Genomic DNA, 16,988 nt, shown 5'->3' on the forward strand with positions numbered 1-16,988 from the left:
AGTACATCTCTGCAAAGGGGGAGGGTCTCAGAATCCAGGCTCCAGCCCGAGCGGGAACATCTACACTGCTAGCTTTAGCCCTGCAGCATCAGCCTGAGTCAGTCAGTGGACCCACGCACTGAGACTTGCTGCCGTGGGTTTTTTTTTTTTTTTTTTGCAGTGTAGACATACTCTAAGAGGACTACACACGGTGCTGGAACATCTTAACTCCGCTGCAAAGACATGGGATGGGAGGGAAGGACACTGACTATTGGCCTGTGCATCTAAGGGGAAAGAGGCCAGGGTTTCAGCTGAACACAGCAATTACCTAAGCACACACACCCTCCAGTCCCTTCACAACGTTCCCTTTATCAGAGTGTTCTCGTGGGTTCTCTTAAGCCTGTGCTGCTCTGTAGGGACGTTGACCCACTGTGGCCAAGCCAGAGATACAGGCTGGCAAATCCAGGAGAATTACTTGGCTGCTGAGTTCTGGTGGGCCAACCTTAAAGCTTGGCTAATGCAAGCTATTTCCAGGCAACCACTTCTGTTTGTTACAATACCTGACTTACCCCTTTGCTGCTGCACACCCCTCTCATTATCTTGCTTCTATACATAGTGTCAGAGACAGGTTTTCTGAGAGCTTTCTATATTTATAGCCCCTCACTTCTCTTGTTGCAAGGAACTAGGCTCACAGCAGAGTCTAGCTCTTCCCATCCCCACACCAAAAACATTGTCACAACTAAACCAAAAAGGGGGGTATTTCAATAGCCTACAGCAGATCTGCCAATCCTACTGCTTCCTGGCCCTTTCTACTAGCCTAGAAGAAAACTGAACTGACATAGCGCCTGGTTCAGCACAGGGGGATTTCACAGGAGATCAAGCAGCAAGAGGTATGTCAACCTGTTTGAGAAACAACCCCAGCACTCAAATATTTAAGAGTCATCTTCTGTTTGCCTGACTTCTCCTGTCATGTCAGTCACCTGTATTCAGAGTTGCTACATGCGCTCCAAAACATAGCACTTAGTAGAGAAGAGTTTTATGCCTGAATTTACACAAAGGAAATTTCCACACAAAAACTTTGTTAACAAAGGGTTGAGTGTCAGTGGGCTTTGTACATAAATAACACGCACACAAAATCGAGGAAATGATCGGTTAAGGTGATAAATAGCACATGTGATCTACATCCCCTCATCCCTGAGAGACACCAGCATACACAGCATTCCCACTCCCCTGCCCTCCAGTCCTCCTCCTCCTCTGGCCTAGCACCGCTGGCATCTGCAGAGGCAAAGTCACCAGGCAGGTTGAGGTTACCTTTATTCTCTGACTGTATTTCCCTCCACAGATGCAGGATCCCTGCTCTCCTCCCCTCTGTGCTTGGGAGATTCAAGGGATGTATAATCTAAGCCAGGGTGCCCAAAGTGCAGCCAGCGTGCGAAATATAGACCGGGGAGCTCTAAAATGCAGATGCCCATTGCCCTCTCCCTATAATTACTGGTCTGAGCAGGCAAAGAACCATTATTTGTAATTGCTGGAGAGACTGAACTAGCAACAGTTTCTGGTCATCTAACGAGGAAGATACAAGGACAAGCAAGAGCCATAGGTGTGAGAGTTCAATATGGTTTTAAAATATGTAAATTACATGCAAATTAGGAATTGGGAAATTGTTACTGCTGTTCTTCTGGTGGCCAGCCTTAGAAAAGTTTGCCATACCTTTCAAATTGAGGGTCTGGAGCTGGGCGAGGTCCCCTATAGACCGTGGAATAAATTTTAAGAGATTCCTTTCAATGTTTAGGACCTAGGATATTGAGAGAGAGAAGATATTCAGGCGATTCATTCCGTAAGCCTCGGAACCTCTGTTTGCTTATGCTGTGTAAGGGTGCCCATGAGCCCAATGGGTTTAGGAACTGCTGTTCGGGTAACAAAGCTCTTGGAAAGAGCCATTGGCCAGTCACTCAGGGAGACTTGGGATTCTGCAGCTGACCAGAAGATAAGAGCACAGTTTTGGCCTAGCTGGGAAGAGCTGTTTTTGGAAGCTCCCACTGAGTCACTTTAAGAGGATTTATCAATTTGCAGTCCCTAAGGCCATGTCTACACGGACAGCATTGCAGTGGTGCAGCTATATCGATACAGCTTGCCTGCTGCAGCGCATCTGGTGAAGACATTTTATGCCGATGGGAGAGATCGCTCCTGTTGGCATAATAAAACCCCAAGAGCATCATAAGCTATATTGGTGAGAGAAGCTCTCCCGCTGACATAGTGCTGTGCATACAAATGCTTCTGTTGGTGTAACTTGTGTCACTCAGAGATGTGTGGAATATTCACACTGCGGAGAAAAACATAAATTTTGCGGACACAGGCTGTAGTGTAGACATGGCCTAAGGGTCTCGCTTTGCTAGTAAGAGACCCTGCAGAGCTATCCTTTAGGACCAAGACCCAGAGCATGTCCAGTTACTCAGAACAATGGTGATCCCCATTCATTGGTGAAAGCAGAACACAGAACTGAATCCAGATGCAGCAAGTGGAAAACAGGCTGACCTTCTGCCATGGCTCAATGCCCATCTTTTCCCTTTATTTGGACAGAAAAATAAGCCAGCTATGATCAGATGGGCGCTATATACTGACACATAGGCTGAGGACCCACTAACCCATAACAGTCCATGGCTGTCCCAGACTCCTCAGAGTTACTCTTGGGGGACAGACCAGTCCTCGCTTACAGACAGCCCCCCAACCTGAACCAAATACTCTCCAGCAACCACACACCACACAACAAAAACACTAACCCAGGAACCTATCCTTGCAACAAAGCCCGATGCCAACTCTGTCCACATATTTATTCAAGTGACACCATCACAGGACCTAATCACATTAGCCACGCCATCAGGGGCTCATTCACCTGCACATCTACCAATGTGATATATGCCATCATGTGCCAGCAATGCCCTTCTGCCATGAACATTGGCCAAACTAGACAGTCTCTACGCAAAACAATAAATGGACACAAATCTGACATCAGGAATCATAACATTCAAAAACTGGTAGGAGAACACTTCAACCACTCTGGCCACTCAGTAAAAGACTTAAGGGTGGCAATTCTGCAACAGAAAAGCTTCAAAAAACAGACTCCAACGAGAAACTGCTGAGCTTGAATTAATATACAAACTAGATACCAATAACTTGGGTTTGAATAGAGACTGGGATGGCTGGGTCATTACACATATTGAATCTATTTCCACATGTTAAGTATCCTCACACCTTCTTGTCAACTGTCTAAATGGGCCATCTTGATCATCACTACAAAAGTTTTTTTTCTCCCGCTGATAACAGCTCATCTTAATTAATTAACCTCTTACAGTTTGTATGGCAAATTCCACCTTCTCTGTACGGGTATATCTATATCTATATCTATATCTCTATCTATATATCTATATCTATCTTTCTATCTTCTTAAAAAGAAAAGGAGTACTTGTGGCACCTTAGAGACTAACAAATTTATTTGAGCATAAGCTTTCGTGAGCTACAGCTCTCTCGAAGTGAGCTGTAGCTCATGAAAGTTTATGCTCAAATAAATTTGTTAGTCTCTAAGGTGCCACAAGTCCTCCTGCTCTTTTTGCGAACACAGACTAACACAGTTGCTACTCTGAAATATATCTTCTTACTGTATGTTCCATTCAATGCATCCAATGAAGCGGGCTGTAACCCACGAAAGCTTATGCTCGAATAAATTTGTTAGTCTCTAAGGTGCCATAAGTACTCCCGGTTTTCTTTTCTTGGGGGAATTCATTGCTAGCTGTTCTGGTGCCACAACAGCCTCTGCTGGGCAAAGGTGGAACTGCAGTACTTCGGGACAAATGTATTTTCTGCTGGAAAAAAAAAAATTCTGTGGAACACATGACTTCTGTACATGCATAATACAGCAGAATTCCCCCAGGAGTATCAGGGCAGGGGTAGTCAATTTTTTTTTTTTTGTGTCAAGGTCCAAATTTCTTGGCCAGAGTATAGTCAAGGTCCAGACTCCAGAGAAACATTTTTCACACCACAAGTGACCCTGTTCAACACATACAATGCTGTGTAATACGCCCAGGGCCTATATTGTTAATGAACTGCATAACCTAAAAATAATCTCCAGGAAAGATGTAGTAAATTAGATCTGAGACTTTGAGAAAGTACATAGATAAAATATCAGCTGCAAATATTAGCACTAAAACATTTTCAGACAACGGTTTTAAATTTGAATTTGTTTTGAGTTTACAAGGAGTATTACATTTGGTTTGTCAAATGAAATTATTGTAGGCATATAACCCCCGATTGCTCCCCCAGCTTCTCTCTCCATACCCCCGATTAACCACACCCAGTTTAGGGTTACCATATTTCAAAGTTCCCAAAAAGAGGACATGGCCAGAAGGGGAGGGGGTGCTGGCAGTACAGTTGGGGGTGCTGGAGGGAATATTTGGGGAGATAAGGGAGGAGTGTGTGTACTAGAAGGGGGTAATTGGGGAGTGCTGGAGGGGTGTGTACTGAGGGGATATTTAGGGGTGCTGGAGGAGTTACCTGGTTGGTGCTGGAGGGTCTGTGTACTGGGAGAGGATTCGGGGGGGTGGGGGATGCAAAAGGGCTGTGTGTATTGGGAGGAGGTATTTGGGGTGTTGGAGGGGTGTGTGTGAACTGGGATGTGGTATTTGGGGGGGTACTGGAGGGAGTTCCTGAGCGATCTGGAAGGTCTCTGTACTGGGAGGGGTATTTGGGGGGGTGCTGGAGAGAGTATTTGGGGAGTGCTGGATGGGGCCCCTGGGGCCTCACTCTCAAGGTGGGAGGCAGTGTTGCTCCGTGTCATGGTGTCAGAGTGGCTGGTGCAGGCCTGGGACTCAGTGCCAGCCCATCAGTCAGTGCTTCCCTGCCTCTGCCCCTCTCCAGGGTGGGGAGCCGGGGCCTGGCTCTGAGGCCCTGTGGTTGAGCAGGTGACCTGGCTGAGAGATGTGTGGCAGCTCCGCTTACCTGGTGGGCTGGGTGACCCAGCTCCCCACAAGCCCCCAGATCGCCTGCCAGCTCCCTGCCCAGAGAGGCTCCCGCTGCTCCATTCACTGAGCCCAGATGCCAGTGCCTGCTCATTCACCCGTACGGCCACTCGCTACATCCCTCTGCTGCTGCCAGCTGGTGGAGGATGGAAACTGGTGAGGCTTCAGCTGCACCAAGCAGCCGGCTGGAGACACACCTTGTCCCGCAGCCTGGCCCAACCATCTGCCCCTGATGGGGAGGCCCCAGTAGCGTTGCTGGGGGGGGGAGCAGCTGCTCCCCCTCTGAGCACAAGTGGCGCCTTTTTAATTTATAGGCGTCTTTTTAAATTTTTACTCACCTGCACAGGCCTTCGCGTGCTCCAGCTCAGCAGGGGCCTTCGCGCGCTCCGGGTCCTCAGTGGCATTTCGGTGGCGGGGGCCTTCAGTGCCGCCGAGGACCCGGAGCACCGCCCAGTGAGTAAAAGCGGGTGGCACCTCCACCTAGCTACACCGCTGGGAGGCCCTGCTCCCCATGGATCCAGCCCTGCTTGGCTTCAGCCCATCTGACCTTTACAGTTCACTCAAAAGTGTCTGGATTTGGACCTTGGACCACCTTTTGACTACCCCGGTCTAGGGGCATGAAACCCAGCAAAATCCTCTATCAAAGCTGCTGTAATCAGAATTAATTTTGTTAGTTTATTCATACAGCACTCCTCACTTAAAGTCATTCCAGTTAACGTCGTTTTGTTAGTGCAGCAAAAATGATGAGGGGTCTGGAACGGCTTCCATACGAGGAGAGATTAATAAATCTGGGACTTTTCAGCTTGGCAGAGAGACGACAGAGGGATATGACTGAGGTTTATAAAATCATGACTGGTATAGAGAAAGTAGATCAGGAAGTGTTGTTTACTACTTCTCATAACACAAGACCTATGGGTCACCAAATAAAATTAATAGGCAGCAGGTTTAAAACAAACAAAAGGAAGTACTTCTTCACACAACACAGTCAACCTGTAGAACTCCTTGCTAGAGGATGTTGTGAAGGCTAAGACCATAACGGGGTTCAAAAAAGAACTAGATAGATTCATGGAGGACAGGTCCATCAATGGCTATTAGCCAGGATGGGAAGGAACGGTGTCCTTAGCCTCTGTTTGCCAGAAGCTGGGAATGGGTGACAGGGGATGGATCACTTGATGATTCCCTGTTCTGTTCATTCCCTCTGGGGCACTTGGCATTGGCCACTGTTGGAAGACAGGATACTGGGCTAGATGGACCTTTGGTCTGACTCAGTAGGGCCATTCTTATGTTCTTACATTGATGATCAACTAGAGAACATGCTTGTTTAAAGTTGTGCAATGCTCCCGGATAACATTGTTTGGCAGCTGCCTGCTTTGCAGAAAGAGCAGCTGGTTGGAGCAAGCTGGTGGGGGCTTGGAACCAGGGTGGACTGGCAGCCCCCCAGCAGGCTATCAATTGCTGGGCAGTTCAGGTTTCAGAGTAGCAGCCGTGTTAGTCTGTATTCGCAAAAAGAAAAGGAGGACTTGTGGCACCTTAGAGACTAACAAATTTATTTGAGCATAAGCTTTCGTGAGCTACAGCTCACGAATGCATCCGATGAAGTGAGCTGTAGCTCATGAAAGCTTATGCTCAAATAAATTTGTTAGTCTCTAAGATTCCACAAGCCCTCCTTTTCTTTTTGGGCAGTTCAGGTGTCCCTCCCCCCACTGCCGTGTGCTGCTGCTGCCCTCTGCCTGCTCCCCGGAGCCTCCTGCTTGCTATGCGAGGGTTGGGGGAAGAGGGGTGCTAGTGTCAGGGTGTCACTCTCCCCCCACTCCGCCCCCCATCTCCACAGAGTGGGGGAGAAGGGGAACATGACAGGGCTCGGAATGGAGGGAGCTTGCTGGCAGCAGCTGCCTCAACTTGCTGATCTACTTAAAAAGGCAGTGTACTTAGAGTGGGCCTCGTACTTAAAAGGGCAATGCGCAACTCTCTCTCTCTCTCTCTCTGCCATGCTGTTTCCCCTCCCTCCATTCGTGCTGCCTTGTAGAGTGTGAGGCTACATTAACAATGTGTTAACCCTTGAGGGCTCAGCCAAGTGCTAGTTCATCATTTAGCAGTAAGGCATTCCCTGGGACATATCCCACCCTCCGATTCCAATCACCTCAACCAAGCTTCACAATCATCATTGCTGTGTACAGTACTAAATTGTTTGTTTAAAACTTATACTGTGTATATGTGTGCGTGTATTATATTATATTATATTATATATTAATTAGTGTGTGACAGGGTCAGGCCAGATGACAGGAAAGTGATCCTTTTGGGATCCCGGAAGTGGGTGGGCAAATCCCGCCTACTGCTAAAGGATCGCCCTGCCAGCCTAAGAGGGGGATCCACAGGACCTGGACACCAAATAAATCTGGGGGACATCTAATGAAATAACAGGGACAGGAGTGTGGTCAAAGGGTCAAACGAAGGGAACTGGACGGACACCGAGCAGAGCACCCCGGACAGCGCCCACTGCTCCTCAAAGGCGTCAAGAGAGTCAGTGGACGCCATCCAGAGGAACTCTGCCTGGAAACATGAATGGACCGAGAATTGGAAATAGGCCCCACAGTCACAGGAGACTCCATCAGAAAACCTCCTCACTCTGGTTTTTATAGATGGCCATTTTAGCTAGGGCCAGGAGGAGGCTGACCAGCAGATCCCGTGACTTTGTGCAGCCGCGGATAGGGAGTGTATAAATAAGAAGGTGAGGGGAAAAGTGAAACCAAAAGCATAATAAAATATTGGTGAGGAGCCGGAATAGGGGCTGCAGCCTGGCACACTCCAACTATATGTGAGCCAGGGTTTCCCTCATGCCTCACGACAGGTGTCTGGGATGGGGTGAACTGCGCCAAGTACATGCCCATGCTCACGGATCCGTTAAGAAGCCGCCAACTGATATCCCCGGCAGGCCTCGGGCCCAAGGTGGAATATAAGCTGGCCCACCGGGGCTCCTCAGCCTCCAAAGGTGGCAGGAGGTCCTGCCATTTTGTATCGGGGCGGGACACGAGGACAAGGGCGGGAAGGGTATGGAGCATGAGCGTGTATAGATGTTTCCTTGGCGCGGTCTGGAAGCAGAGCAGCTCCAGCTTGTGGAGTCGGCTCACGGTGAAGGGGTGGGGTGGGGTGGGGGGGGTTGGTTGGGTCCACGAGGCTGGGGCCCAATGAAAAGGTCCGGCAGGCCTGGGGTGGAGGGTGGGCGGGGCGCGCCCTCGTGTAGGACCTGGTTGAGGTAAACCCGAGCAGCAGGCGGCAAAGCGGCCTTCATCTCCTGAAGTATGTGCCAGGGAGTACGAGGTCTGGAGAGCCCCATGCGCTTAGCGAGCGTCAGGGGATCCAGTCAGTCTCCCCGGTCGTAGTCCAGGAGGTCTCCGACTCTTGTGACTTCTGCCAGAACCAACCTCTGGCGCACCGAGGGGGACTCCGCCACCTGCACGCGAAGCTGGGAGTTGTGGAGTAGGGGCTCTGTGAGGAGATCTGCCCCCTTGGTGGTCGTTGAACGCAGTTTCCAGGTCTGGAGGAGATCCTGGTAAAAGACCGGCAGCCGGAGAGATCTCGCGGAAGTCCTCTCGGATGGAGATAAAGGAGCTGTCGTCGTATCGGAGCCCTTGGAAGTGGCGCAGGAAGGCATGCGCCAGTATGCTCTATGACAGACTACCTGCACCATAAAGGAGCCTCTGCAGGGCCAGGAGGCGGAAGACATGGACCTGAGTGTGCAGACACTTCAGGCCCTGCCCTCCCTCCTCCTCCAGGGGTAGATGGAGAACCCCTATAGGGACCCAGTGCAGTCCTGACCAAAAGAACTCCAGAATCGACATCCGGAGGTTGGCCAGAAAACCTGAGGCCGGGACCAGGGTGTTGAACCGGTTCCAGAGCATGGACAGGACTAGTTGATTAAGCACCAGCGCCCTCCCTCGAAGGGAGTGGCACCGGAGTAGTCCTGTCTAGTTCCGGAGCCGCTCTATGAGCCCGCCCTCTAAATTGTGCCACTCCGGCGGAGAGGGAAGCGTGGCAGAAAGGTAAACGCCGAGATGGAGCGCGGGTCCACTGCTCTACCAGATGGCCTGAAGTGCGGATGGGAGGGAACTCGCCTGCCAGCCGTCCCGAACCACCAGGCCAGAGCTCTTGACCCAGTTGACCCGGGTGGAGAAGGTTGCCGAATAGATGGCCTGGCAAGCCGCCACCTGCGCCAAGTTGCCCGAGTCCTGGACCACGAGGAGCATGTCGTCAGTGTGCGCCGACAGGACCAGCAGCAACTCTGGCTCCCACAGCACCAACCCTGTCAACCTCCTGCGGAGGAGACAAAAGAAGGGCTTGATCGCCAGAGCATATAGCTGGCCCGAGAGGAGGCACCCCTGCTGTACTACTCGCCCGAAGCGGACCGATTTGGTCAGGGTCCAGTTGAGCCTGACCACTCTGCGGAGGCATACAGCGCCCAGAAAAAACCCACAAACTGGCCAAACGCTTGCAGAGTGCTTAGGAGATACCCGTGATCCACCCTGTCGAATGCCTTCTCCTGATCCAAGGACAGGAGGACGAACGACAGGCCATCCCAACACCCGAGTTCCAAAAGGTCCCAGACCAGATATAGGTTGTCAAAGATGCTGCGGCCCGGGATGGTGTAGGTCTGGTCTGGGTGGACCATGTCCGCCAGCACGGATCCTAGCCGCAGCGAGATGGCTTTTGCCATGACTTTGTAGTCTGTACTGAGGAGCGAGACGGGACGCCAGTTTCGTAAATCGTTGAGGTCCCTCTTCTTCGGCAATCAGGCAAGCACGGCTCGCCTGCACGAAAGAGGGAGGACCACGCTCTGCAAAGACTCGGCCCAGACGGTGACTAGGTCTGGGCCGAGGATGTCCCAGAACACACGGTAGAACTCCACAGTCAGCCCGTCCATGCCCGGAGATTTATTGATGGGCATGTGATGGAGGGATTCCAAAAACTTGGCCAGAGTGAGAGGCAGCTCTAGGTGGTCTTGGTCGCCCGCGCTGACTGTAGGGAGCTTCTCCCAGAGCACTCTGCAAGCGTTAGGATCGGTCGGATCTGGGGAGAAAAGGCTTGCATAGAAGGCTCTCGCCCTCCCACACATCTCCACCGGAGCCATGAAGGGGGTGCCGTCTTCTGCCCGAAGGCAGGTGACGTGTTTCTTGCCCCCCTCCTTTTCTCCAGGGTGTAGAAGAAGCGGGAGCCGCGATCCATCTCCCGAAGGAGACGGATGCGGGATCGAACAAAAGCACCCCAGGCCCGATGGTCCTCGAGGGCCCGGAGCTCCTCCCGCTTCTCCCGGCACGCTCTGCAGAGGGGTAGATCCTCGGGGCTGGCGACCAGATGCCTCTCCAGCTCTAAGACCTCCCGTTCCAACTGTTCTATCACCGCATCTGTCGGCTGGCGCCCTGGGTGTAGTCACAGCAGAAGAGCCAGGTGTGCACCTTCCCTAGGTCCCACCACCGCCGCGCGAGGGAAAGGCACGCCGCTGCCCTCGCCAGGCCAGCCAGAACTCCCAGAAGGACGTCACGAAGCCCGCATCCTCCAGCAAGCTGTTGTTGAAATGCCAATAGGCCGGCTCTGGCCTCTCCGCGCAGAGGGAGGCCGTCACGGTGGCTAAATGATAGTCAGAAAATGGGGCCGGCCGGATGCTGGAAGAGTGGGCTCGTGAAAGATGGAAGAATGATAAATAAATGCGGTCCAACCGGGAGTGGCTCGACCGATGGGCCTCCACCCGGACAAAGGTGAACGTGGAAGTGTCATCCGGGTGGTGGTTGCGCCAGACGTCCACCAGGGAATGGAGTTCGACTATCTCCTGGAGGACGGTGACGGCAGCCGGGCTCTGCTTGGTCCCGCTTCTCGAGGGTGATGTTAAAGTCCCCTCCCAGGACCAGGCACTCATGAGGATCCAAGGTGCCGAGGAAGGCAGACGCCTGCTGATAGAATTGCAGCCGCTCCTGGCTCGATGTCAGGGCACAGACGTTAACAAGGTTGACTCTGAGCCCCTCCATGCGGACCCGGAGGTGCAGCAGGTGGCCTGGCACAGCCTCGGCGACCCCCAGCACCTCGGGCCGTAGGTCGGGGGAGAACAGGGTCACCACTCCAGCCGTACGAACTGTGAGATGGCTAAAGTAGACCCTGTCCCCCCAATCCAGCCACCAGCTGTCTTCAGTGGTTGGATCCGGATCCGTCTACTGCAGGAAAACCACAGAGTACCCCCCCTCCCAAAGGAAGGAGAGCACCTGGGACCTGCGGAGACCCATCCTACAGCCGCAGGTGTTCAATGTTGCGATGGTAAGAGGTGCCATGAGGAGGGCTGGGGGGGATCCTCGCTGACAGGGACGCTCGCGGCTCCCAACGGGCCACGCAACAGTCCGTTACCTACCCCGTAGGCGAGTAAGGAGTCACGGAAGAGGCGGACCCGCTCGTAGGCCGCGGCGCCCTGCTTCCCAGTCCTTTTACCCTCCCCCATGAGGGCCCTCGTGGCTCGAAGGATTTGATGAAAGTCCCCCCCATCGCTGGAGAGCAAGCTGTACCTTGTTGCAGGAGCCACGGACATCTTCTAAAAACTCCCGCAACTCCTCTCGCAGCGCAAGAGGGTGTGGGGTTACGGTATCCTGGTTACTCCCCAACAGGGCCCTTGGTACAGCCCCGTGGCCCACCGAGATGGGCAGACAGGGTGCGGACCCCCAACGGGGCTCCTGATGGGCTGGAGCCACTAGGCCCACCTCAAACCCCAGGGCGATAGGGGGCGGCGGAGGGAGGATAGCTGGGGCTGCTGGAGGGGCCCCACCCCTAGGAGGGATGGGTAAACACAAAGGCCACTCCCTGGAGGTCATCTATTGGAAAAGGGAAGGAGACAGCCCCAGGGGCGGCAATAACATCACGGGAGGTGGACGGGATAAGGGCAGGGGCAGAGGCGAGATTCTGGGCTTCAGAAGCCAAGCAGCTGGATGGTGGCACCTCCCGATCAGGCTCAAGGGTTGAGGGGGCGGGGAGGAGGCTCTCAGCGGGGCACAGGCTCTATGGTGGATTCGGCAGCCACAGCACCAGAAGGTGGACTATCTTCTGTAGGGCCCCCGCCCAGGAAGGAAGTCGATTGCTCCACACCAATGAGGGGAGGAGAGACGTGGCAGCAATAGAGGTCACCCAGGTGCCCGTCGCTGCTGGTGCCCCAGCGGGGGTGGTGACAGGTGATTCGGCAGCAGCAGCGGAGGTAGAGGATTGGGGGGGTGACGGAGGGGCAGGCGGGGGAGGAGTAGCTGGGGCTGCGGGAGGGGCCCCACCTGTCTCGTCCCCCAGCATCGTGAGCGGGGAGGGAAGGGGAGACAGCAGAAGTAGGAGGGGAAAGGGGAAGCAGGTCGACCACTCCTCCCCGCTAGGCTGCAGGCACGGGAGAAGGGTGCCAAAAGGGGTGGGCTGGATGGGGCGCAATCAGGGGTTGGGGTTAAAAACCAACAGCAGGTAAAATTCCGGCTCCTCTAGCTGCACTAGGGTGGGGGGGGATACAACAGCATTGGGGGTGCAGCAAAGAGGGTTGAAACTAAAATGGGGAGTGGCACAAGCGCATGGGAGGGGGCATGGGCGCACGGAGCAAGGGGCTAAGCGGCCTGGCGTTAGGGTAGGGAAACCAAGGGGCTAGCTTCACAGGCTGGGTTGGGGCAAACAAAGGCTGCAGAGGGAAAACGGGTGGGGCAAGCAAACAAACTGAAGTTAGTAAGTGGGGCTGGGGCAAAATGGGGGGTAAAGCTGCAAATGGGGCAGGTTGCAAGGGGAAAAGCAGTGAGGTGGGTAGTCCAGGCGGGGCATGTGCGCCCACATGTGCTTGCACAAAGTCTGTTTAGGTTGGCTGCTGCTTCAGGCCCAAATGGTGGAATCAGGGCGTGGCAAGCCAAGCAAGCAGCTGAGACCAGAGGCAGGAGCCGAGACAGATGGTAAACAGCCAGTGGGAGTGGTGGAGGGGCCAGCAGTGGTGGTACTGGTGGGGATTGGGGGGGGGACACAGATGGATTGGGAGGCAGCTCCATGCCACACCCCCTGTGTCCCTACAAACACAGTCAAGACCCCCACCACAAGAGCACAGTTCAGAAGTTACTCAGTCTTAAGGTCCCCTCCACGGTGGTCTGCAAAGTCTCTAGGTGTTCCCCCACTGGTAGATGGTCCTCTCCTTCTCCACGGGGCTTCAGCAGACTCTGCAGCAGCAGCTACAGGAACTCCAGGTGGTGGTCCAGGCAGGCAGAAAGGACCCCTCTCAGGGGGTGGTGGCGGTAGTGTCCACAACAACAACGGCTGGGGCTGGGGCCCCTCACTTCCCCCCGCTGGGGAGCGGGCTAGCGGGCTCTCCCCCCCAAGGGACTGCAGTTGGAGCAGTAGCAGCACCTGAGGGTGGGGAGTCCAGCAGCCGGCCAGCAACCAGGTAGCAGAGAAAGGGGGGAGGGGGTGTCTGGCCTAGCCAGGGGAGCAGCTGGAGCAGCAGCAGGGAGAGCCCAGGACTTAACAGCAGCAGCCTTCTCCCTTCTTCTCCCTCCAGGCCTGTGGGCTATAGGAGAGTGTTAGAAGGCAGATACATTAGCCCCAGGCTAAGTAGGTCCCTTTTCCCTGGCAAGGAAACAGGGAAGGTTCCAGAACAATCAGGAACTTTCTGGAAACAATTAAGGCAGACAGGCTGATTAGAACACCTGCAGCCAATCAAGAAGCTGCTAGTATCAATTAAGGCAGGCTAATCAGGGCACCTGTGTTTAAAAAGGAGCTCACTTCAGTTTGTGGTGCATGCAAGGAGCTGGGAGCAAGAGGCGCAAGGAGCTGAGAGTGAGAGGCGTACTACTGGAAGACTGAGAAGTAGAAGCATTATCAAACATCAGGAGGAAGGTCCTGTAGTGAGAATAAAGAAGATGTTGGGAGGAGGCCATGGGGAAGTAGCCCAGGGAGTTGTAGCTGTCAGGCAGCTGTTCCAGGAGGCTCTCTAGACAGCTGCATTCCACAGGGCCCTGGGCTGGAACCTGGAGTAGAGGGTGGGCCTGGGTTCCCTCCATTCCCCCCAACTCCCTACTGGATACTGGAGGAGTTGAACTGGACTGTGGGTTCCACCAGAGGGGAAGGTCTCTGGCCTGTTCCCCGATCCACTAGGTGGATCATCAGAGACTGCGGGGATTGTTCTTCCTTTCCCCATGCTGGCCAGTGATGAGGCTAACTGAGTGAAAGGCAGATTTGAGCCACGAAAGTGGCCACACTGAGGGCTGCCGTGAACCTCTGAGGCAAGAAAATCTGCCATTAAGCGCAGGACCCACCAAGGCAGAGGAGGAGCCAACATATAAAAATATAGTCTTTTGTCTGGTGAAAAAAATTCCCTGGAACCTAACCCCCTCTATTTACATTAATTCTTACGGGGAAATTGGATGCACTTAACACTGTTTTGCTTAAAGTAGCATTTTTCAGGAACATAAATACAATGTTAAGTGAGGAGTTTTATCTGGCATCTCGCAATAATAGAACTAAGTCCACATACCAGGCAGAGGGGACCTACAGATCAGTCAGTAACTTCCAAGAGGGCCGGTCTATCATCATTAGCATCTACACATTAGTCAGTCACTGCTTAGTCTATTTTTCATTAGACACTGCAACCATTATTCCTTGCCTGGACTACTGTGCGATCTCAGTGTTTACTAGGGGAGGCTCTTATCTAGCCCCCCAGTCAAAGCACAGAGCAAATTCCCATCCCCTCTCAGACTGGCAGATGCCAATTTAGTTCTTCCCCATCTGGAAGATATATCCCAGCCTGCATTGCTAGAGTGCCACTTTCCCAACAGAAGGGCAGAGCATACGACCCAATCAGAGCATGCTTCTGGGGTCTCAGTTTGTTTACATAATGGTCCAATCCTACCCTACCCATGGAGACCATCTCCCTCCTCCACAATGCACAGGTTCCCATGGTCTATGAAACAGGGCTCCCAAAGTCACTGCAGAGGTCAGGTCTCTCACAGGCTGCACAGGACATGTGTCCCCTCCATATGTACAATACACACATACATTAAGTCTTGTAATGCTCTTCCTCATTTCTCAGGAGACAAGATCCCTGTGCTCCAGTGGGTTCCCATCGTGGAATGTCCTAGAGCAACAGGGAGTAATGAACTCCAGTGCTCTCCATGGCAAGGGCGCAGAGCTGGAGGGGAGGACTAATCTTCTTTCACCAGTGGCAACAGGATGTCAGAGTTACAATAGGCACACTAGAACTGTCGCTCCCGACTCATTCCTGTCAATAGGAGCTGCAGAACCTGAGTATTTCAGGAAGGAATTGGACTGGAAACTGCAGCCTCTCTATGCCTCTGGCACATGCTTGGTGACCTGCTGTGAGTGGTTTGCCAGCCGTTGCCCTAGCCTGAAGGCCAGTTATAGCAGAGTGGTGTAAACTGGCACCAAGGAATGCAACGGGCCTGCTATGCCCCAAACTGCCATTTTCAATGCTATTAACTTGGCTCTTGGGGAAAGACAAGTGAGTGATAAGGATCCAGCAACTGACAACTGTCATTTAAAATATTAGTTAGCTATTTAATAGCAATACAAATCAACCACGCTGTCCTAGAACAGATCTTAAAGCAGGTACCCAGGACACAACCCACAAACCCTTTACCTGGAGATGTGTCAGCTGGCCAATATCATCAGGAAGTGATGTCAGCTGGTTGTCATGGAGATCTAAAACCTAGGACAGGAGGAGAAGATTCTGTCATCAATCAAGCTTGTGGTGAGGTGTCACATCATAAGCATAGAGAGGAGTTACCCACTGGTGAAAGTCAAACTGCCAGGCTGCAACTTTCAAAGGGCCCTAAGAACATCAGGCATCCAATTCCTATTGACTTCCGGTAGGGGTTGGGCACCCAACTCCTGTCAGTAATCCATTGTTCTGCATGTCCAGCAAAGGAAGGACAAGAAGTAATGGGATCAGGTTGGACCTAGGGATACTTAGGTTAGATATTAGGAAATGCTTTCTAACTCTACAGATAGTTCAGCACTGGAACAGGTCATCAAGGAAGCTTGTAGAGAATCTCTGTCACTGGAGGCTTTTAAGAACAGCTTGGACAAAAAGCTGTGAGGGATGGTCTAAGTTTACTTGGTCCTGCCTCAGTGCAGGGGGCTGGACTTGATGAACTCTCCTGATCCCATCCAGCCCTGCATTTCTATGACTCTACACTATGAGTTTATGTTGGAGTCCACACAACGAAGCCATTTTTTCGGACATAAAGGGCTCTTAAAACCAATTTCTATACTCCTTCCCAATGAGGGGATTAGCGCTGAACTCGACATCGCCATTTCGAATTAGGGTTAGCGTGGATGCAATTCAAAGGTATTGGCCTCCGAGAGCTATCACGCAGTGCACCATTGTGACCGCTCTGGACAGCACACTGAACTCAGATGCACTGACCAGGTGTACAGGAAAAGCCCCGGGAACTTTTGAATCTCATTTCCTGTTTGGCCAAGTGAGCTCATCAGCACAGGTGACCATGCAGTCCCAGAATCGAAAAAGAGCTCCAGCATGGACCAAACGGGAGGTGCTGGATCTGATCGTTGTATGGGGAGAAGAATCCATGTTATCAGAACTATGTTCCAAAAGACGAAATGCCAAAACATTTCAAAAAAAATCTCAGAGGCCACGAGGGACAGAGGCTACATCAGGGACGCAACACAGTGCTACATGAAACTTAAGGAGCTCAGACAAGCGTACCAGAAAACGCTCCAGGACAGAGCCCCAGACATGCCGCTTCTACACTGAGCTGCATGCAATTCTAGGGGAGGCCACAACCACTACCCCACCCCTGTCCATGATGGGACACTCTCCGCCGTGGCTGAGGATTTTGCAGATGGGGAAGATGAGGAGGACGATAAGTTTGGGGAGAGCACACAATACTCCTCAACAGCCAGGATCTTTTTATCACCCTGACTGAAATACCCTCCCAACCCAACCAAGCCAGAGAAGGGACCTCTGGTGAGTGTACCTTT

General features: G+C 52.6%; 1 protein-coding gene across 9 annotated transcripts in view; it reads right to left on the reverse strand.

Annotated features, from left to right (window-relative positions):
- LRSAM1 (leucine rich repeat and sterile alpha motif containing 1) overlaps window positions 1-16,988 on the reverse strand; it is a 63,348-nt gene that overhangs the window by 26,541 nt on the left and 19,819 nt on the right. For 6 of the 9 annotated variants that reach the window (XM_038374330.2, XM_038374326.2, XM_043499144.1 and 3 more), the window contains exons 6-7: window positions 15,625-15,693; window positions 1,690-1,774 (exon numbers count right to left, since the gene is read on the reverse strand). In XM_038374330.2, the coding sequence (XP_038230258.1) occupies window positions 1,690-1,774; window positions 15,625-15,693 (154 nt within the window). Of the gene's footprint in view, window positions 1-1,689; window positions 1,775-15,023; window positions 15,113-15,624; window positions 15,694-16,988 lie in introns of those variants that run through there. The other 3 variants (XM_043499146.1, XM_043499147.1, XM_043499145.1) reach the window with 2 other exon arrangements.

The sequence above is a fragment of the Dermochelys coriacea genome, chromosome 16 (assembly GCF_009764565.3).
Source record: "Dermochelys coriacea isolate rDerCor1 chromosome 16, rDerCor1.pri.v4, whole genome shotgun sequence".
NCBI lineage: Eukaryota > Metazoa > Chordata > Testudines > Dermochelyidae > Dermochelys > Dermochelys coriacea.